Source organism: Monoraphidium neglectum, assembly GCF_000611645.1.
Source record: "Monoraphidium neglectum strain SAG 48.87 unplaced genomic scaffold scaffold00280, whole genome shotgun sequence".
Taxonomy (NCBI): Eukaryota; Viridiplantae; Chlorophyta; class Chlorophyceae; order Sphaeropleales; family Selenastraceae; genus Monoraphidium; species Monoraphidium neglectum.
In genome coordinates this window covers 26262-31889 of record NW_014013348.1, presented here as the reverse complement: position 1 = coordinate 31889, position 5628 = coordinate 26262, and the positions used below count along the sequence as shown (strand labels likewise).

General features: G+C 63.5%; 2 protein-coding genes across 2 annotated transcripts in view; both read right to left on the bottom strand.

Annotated features, from left to right (window-relative positions):
• Window positions 1-1779: 1779 nt before the first annotated feature.
• MNEG_2472 (hypothetical protein) lies at window positions 1780-2207 on the bottom strand (the record flags this gene model as incomplete). The annotated part of the gene is made up of 2 exons (XM_014049055.1): window positions 1780-1824; window positions 2013-2207. 2 exons carry the CDS (start codon window positions 2205-2207, stop codon window positions 1780-1782), a joined length of 240 nt encoding a protein of 79 aa, XP_013904509.1.
• Window positions 2208-5116: 2909 nt separating this feature from the next.
• MNEG_2471 (hypothetical protein) overlaps window positions 5117-5628 on the bottom strand; it is a gene marked incomplete at both ends in the record, with an annotated part of 3063 nt that continues 2551 nt past the window's right edge. Inside the window, one exon of the mRNA XM_014049054.1 lies at window positions 5117-5620. Within this exon, the coding sequence (XP_013904508.1) occupies window positions 5117-5620 (504 nt within the window). The remainder of the gene's footprint in view (window positions 5621-5628) is intronic.

The following is a 5628-nucleotide window of genomic DNA, read 5'->3' as shown; positions in this document are numbered from 1 at the left end:
GGGGGGGGGGGGGGAGGGGTTTGGGTCGGCGAAGGGGCTGAGGGCGTGGGCGGCGGAACTAGAGGAGAAGTTGGCTGCTCGACCCAGCGCCGGGCCATGCAGGCAGCTGTACCACACGTCCTGCAAGGTTCTGACACGACGCCCGCCAAGTGAAAGCCTCGAAGTCCGCGCCTTTCGGGGGGCGCTAGGGAGCGCGTCGCCCGGCCCGCACCAAACGCCCGCATCAAACGCGCTCGGCATCCCATCCGCGGAGCCGGTGCCGGCGTCAGCAGCGGCTCCCTGAGGCGCGCACGTGTAGTGTTTGTAGTATCTCTGGTTTTGATGAGGTTTCTGATTGCCGCCTTGCTGCGCAGGGCAAAACTCCGGACGAGGGACGCTGCCTCACCCCGGTGCTTCCGCAGCCCACCGCACCCGCTTGAAAATGGCTACGCAAACTCTAAAATTAATTACAAGGCCTAAAAACACCGCTCAGGGCCCCGAGAACGACTAGTGACTCGGGTCCTGCGCCTGCCGAAATCGAGTTGCCTTGATGAGACGGCGAACAATGGATGCGATGAGCGACTGCGGAAGTGCGGAGCGTGTGCGACACCGGGAAACACCAAGGGTCACCCACTCGGGCTCGGGCACACAGTTGCAGGCACTGCAGCCACCTCCTCCTCAAGCGGAATGCTATAATACCGATAACATTCGATAAAGGCCGCGTGGCCTGCGGCCCACGGCGCTCCCGAATTGCGATGACGGCGAACACAACACCTGCCGTTGCATCCAGCATGCATGACAGCTGCAGCTGCACCACATCAGCACCGTTACATCAGGCTCAACACAAGGGACAGCAGTGACAATGATCTAGCAATACGTGAAGGGGTCGCTGCGGACCGCCTGGAACGCAGTCAGCTGGCCAGCATGCAACGTCGCCAGGCCAGTGGCAACATCCTTGGCCAGAATTGTGAGAACAGGCAACTTCTCAGGGTCCTGCACAGCCTGGAACACATCTTGCCGGAACGCGTCTGCCAGCCACACGCATAAGGCAGGCACACAACGCAGCGTGCTGTGCCTGCGACAACCTCGCCCTGAACGCGGCCTACTGCTGCGCCCATCAATGAATGTTCATTGTTGTGTCCTCAAAGATGCCATCGATGGGCAGTGGTGCCCAGCACGTGACGCCTGGCCAGTGGCCACATGCCATACCGTATTGGCCATGGCACCGGCAACCTTGGGATGCAGGGGCAGCAGCTACGCGCCGGTACTGCAGTTGGCACCAAGCTCCCCCTTGCTTTTTATGTGGGCAAGGGTAAAGAGGGCAAGGGTAAAGAGGGCATCCCGCGACCGCGCAAGCAATGATAGCACGATAAGTCCGTCAACGCCGGCATCAGGGCAAACTCACGGGACAGGCAGCACCGCACAAGTGGGAGTGAGCCTTGCGCATACCCCAACCAAGCCTCACCAGATTGGGTGTTTGCCGCCAGCACCACAAACGCCCCGCTTTGCACCAGCGCGGCGTTAACCCCATTGGAATCCCGCAGCTTGAGCTGGATGGTGCGGTTGGGCACACCACCCAGCAGTGCAGGCGCAGTTGGCAACTTGTTGCGCCGCTTGCGCTGGGCTCGTAAGCCGCCGTCAGCGTACGGTGTGACAGCTGCGGTCGCCACCCCCTGCACGCAGCTGCGAGCTGTGCCGACCAAGTCTGCCCCGGCTTGCTGCTCTGCTCCGTCCTCCACTCCCAATGGGAGCCAAGCTGTCTTCAGCCGAAAGCGGGAGCCCACCCGCCAAAGACTGCCCCTACAGCGACTCCAGGTACCGCACGTAGTCCTCGCCGCCGTCCACCTGCAGCCGCCTCAAGCGTGGCAGCAGCGTGTCTGCTAGGGTCACCGTCCCGTGCGCATGGATTGCGCTACGCCGCTGGCCTCGTGCTGGAACGCAGACCCGTTGACGCGGCTAAGCAGACAGTTGGGGTTCACCTGGCGCTGCTGCGCCACGTGCCAACCCAAGCAGACGCAGACGACTGTGCGCACCGTGCAGTGAAACATTGTCGCCGCCGCGACGCTGTTGCGCACTGCCAGCTCCCAGAGCGCCGTGGGTGGCAGGCGGCGGGCGCGCGCGTCAGGCGCACCCTCAGGCGTGATGCGTGCGTACTCGGCGCCCGCCAGGCTGGCAGCAATCCAAGACCGCAGCTCGCTGGCGTTCACGTTGACCATTGCGCCAAACATGCCGACTGCTTGTAATATGGCAAACCCCCGGCTGCGCAGCAACCTGATAGAACCCGGGCTGCCCACCACATGGCTGCTGGCTGCCTAAATCGATTGATACAGGGCGCGGACCTGCGGCGAGGCCTCGGACAGCTAGCGCGCAAGCTCGCCTCCGAGCACGCCGTTTTGCAGCAACTTTGCCCGTCCTATTCAGCCCAGTCCTTGCAACGCGCCTCGCGGGCCGCGGGGCTTGCACGCGAGTGGAGAAACCTGGCCTATTGCCGCGTGTCGCTGCATGACGTTCTGAAGGGCCAGCACGAAACGCAAGTCCCTTGCACGGCGCCGGTCGCTGCGGCGCAACAGCGCTGCCGCCCAGGCGCGCTACCTACTCGCAGGCGGCGGCGTGCCTACGTGGCGGCCGCGGCGGGCACATGCCTGTTGGGAACAGGAAGATGTCTGGGAACGCGCGCCATGCCCTGTCGTAGTCGCTGGGCGGGCGGCCCTGTCATGCTGCTGCTGAGGCCAAGGCGCCGCGGTTTCTGAGCAACGCAGCTGCTTCCCGCAGCGCCTGCGCAGCCTCGCGCACGAGCTCGTCTTGCCCCTTGTGCCCCGTTTTCAATGGCAATGTCATGGAGCTCTGCCCCACACTACTTTGTCGCGGGCTGCTGGTGGGCGGCTGCACAAATGAAGACACAGCGACGCGCCTGTGCGTCGTTGGCCGTGTCCAGCACCTTCCAGCTGCGGTGAGGCTCCCGGCGGCTGCTCGGCTCCTTTGCAGTAATTGCCAAGGTGCATGCCGGTAAGCATGGGCAAGTGAGCTAAAATTGCTCAGCAAAACACTGCAGGGCAAAGCAGCGTGGTGGTGGACACTGCATGACCAGACAACTGGCAACCCAATAAACACACAAGAAGGGGCGAGTGTAGCCTAAGCCGCAGCCACAGCCGCCGTGTACGCCAACAGCCACTGCAGCTCGCCTGCGCAAGGCATTGCACACACCTCATCCCCCTCACCCGCAGCCAGCCGTGGTGCGCCTTTGACCCCGCCGGCGATGCTGCGTGCTGCACACTCGTGCGCAGGCAGCTCCATTACATGGGACATATTTGTTTGCATCAAGGTTGCCATGGAGGTGAAATAACGTCTTGCGGCAGATCAAGTGATGGTGTGATGCACCGCCTGCTAAGCCCCATAACGGGGTTGCGCACGCATAGCGCACCCCTGCCACCCAGCACCAACCAAGCCGACAGCTCATTATGCACACATACAGGCGGTAAGCAGTAGCGCCTGCCGTCATGCGGCACAAATGCATGACCACTGCGAGGTATCTGTGCTGTTGCAGGCTGCGCTGCGTCAAAAAGCGCCAGACCTGGCAGCGATGCCAAAGGCATGCAATTCAAAGCACCAAGCGGCTGGAGCTGGTCGCAGACTGTGCAGCAGAACCGATGAACCGCGGCCCACAGCTCGTGCCGCACGCTGTGCGTCACGCATGCACCACGAGTCGGCCTGCCTGGTGAATGGGGCGTCAAGTGCAGCTGCCTGCATGCAAAAGGCTTTGCCAGATCATGTGCGGCAACGCTGCAGCACGCACTCAGCTTCCGGCAAGTCTGGGTCGCCTGCGCAGCTGCTTCGGCAGTCCTTGTGGCGACTGCTGTCGCTGCCAGCTGCGCTGCACCCAAGGGACCATCACTGCATGCTGGTGCAACACGGCTCTGCTGCCTCCGTTGCTGCTGGCGATCATCACACTCCTGCAACGCGCGCTTGCTGGCCCGCAGCGCAGTCTGCTGCTCTGCTAGCTGCTGGTGATCAGCGTGTGCCTGCAAGGGCACTTGGCACCCGCCAGTCGCACAACAGCACGCTGCGCACCGCTGACGGGAACAACCCTGGTGCAACGGAACGCCGCAGTGTACGCCCACAACAGACAGTGTGCATCCATGCAACTGGGCCGGCAGCGCAGCATGAGCTGTTTATGCGCGGCACTCGCTGCATCTGCTGCACGCGTAGCGTGTGCTGCGCATCCGCGCCAGCTGCACCACAGCAGCGAGCGCACCATTGGCGCTAATAAGTGCGGACAATCCGTACAAGAGACCACACCGCGGGCCCGTCCGCGTTGTACCAGTACCAGAATAACCACCAGAGGCCAAGCCAATGCAATGGACCCACAACAAAAAAGGAGAGCTGATAAGCAATAACGCAGGCTTGCGTTCGAGAAGCAGCAAGGCAACCGCATGCAGCGATGCTGACACACCCCTCTACCCCAGCGCACTCGTTCAAGCGTCAGACACCCTACCTCCAGCTGAAATAGAACTCTAAAATTCATTCAAGCTTGAAGACATTGGAGGGCTGCGCTCAGCGGGCTCGTACAGTACGAGTGACACGAGTGACCTCGCTTACTAAGAGCCCCCTGCCCCCGCTCCAGATCGGTGTCCCTCATTGCTGTCGCAATTCGGGAAGATCGTGCTAAGCGTCAATGTGCTGATTGTATCGCTGTTGCAACCGCTGTCGCCAAGCACCTGTGCCCAATGCGGGCTGCCACTGCCGGGCCACAGCCCACTGTGGCCGCCTGCCCTGCCGGCAGCACCCTGCTCAACGTGGCCATGCGTCCCAGCCAATTGACCGGCCCCTCATCCAAAAGGATTGAAGCGATGGCCGTGCAATTTGCGGCTTTGCACGCAGCATACGATTCAGGGGACATGTGCCTGGCGCAGGGGCTGCCTTTACTAGCCACCTGCAATTGCTGCGCTCGCACACGAGTGACCACGCCAGGCCGATCACACGGTCCAACGGCAACGCTTAGGCAGCGTTGACAGACGACCCGTGCATTTTACAGCCTGCACGCACGACAGCACACCAAAGCGCGCTCAAGAGGCCCCAGGTGCCTCGCAAGGGCCCGAGTGCATGCACTGCACAGCGGCACCCCCGGGGTCCCCCAATCTCACGGGATGGGGATCGTCGTCCCCCGCACCGCGTGCGCGCCCTGCGCCCGCTGCCGCCCCGCCTCCTTCTTGAACAGGCCCTTGAGCTGCTTCTTGTTGGCCCGCGCCTCCCGCTGCGCCTCCTTTATCGCCGCCTTGCGCGCGCGCCGCTCGTCGGCCGTCTCCCCCTTCGGCCGCGCCGCGCCCGCGTCCGCCGGCGCCCCGTCAGACTCTTCCTCGCCCTCCCCCTCGTCCCCTCCATCCTCCGCCTCGCTTGCCTCCTCCACGCGCCCCTGGCGGCCATTAACATTGACCCCCGACGGCAGCCCCGTCCGCGCGTTGAGCTTTATGAGCCCCGCCGCGCCGCCGCCGGGCTGCTGCTGCTTCTGCTGCTGCTGCTCCCCGCCCGCGCGGCTGCGCGCGGGCTCGCTGGCTATCCGCGCCGGCGCGTAGCTCATGTTGCTGCGAACCATGAGAATGCTCTCGCAGTCCCACTGCTCCCGCCGCACCGCCGCCGCCGCCTCCTCCACCG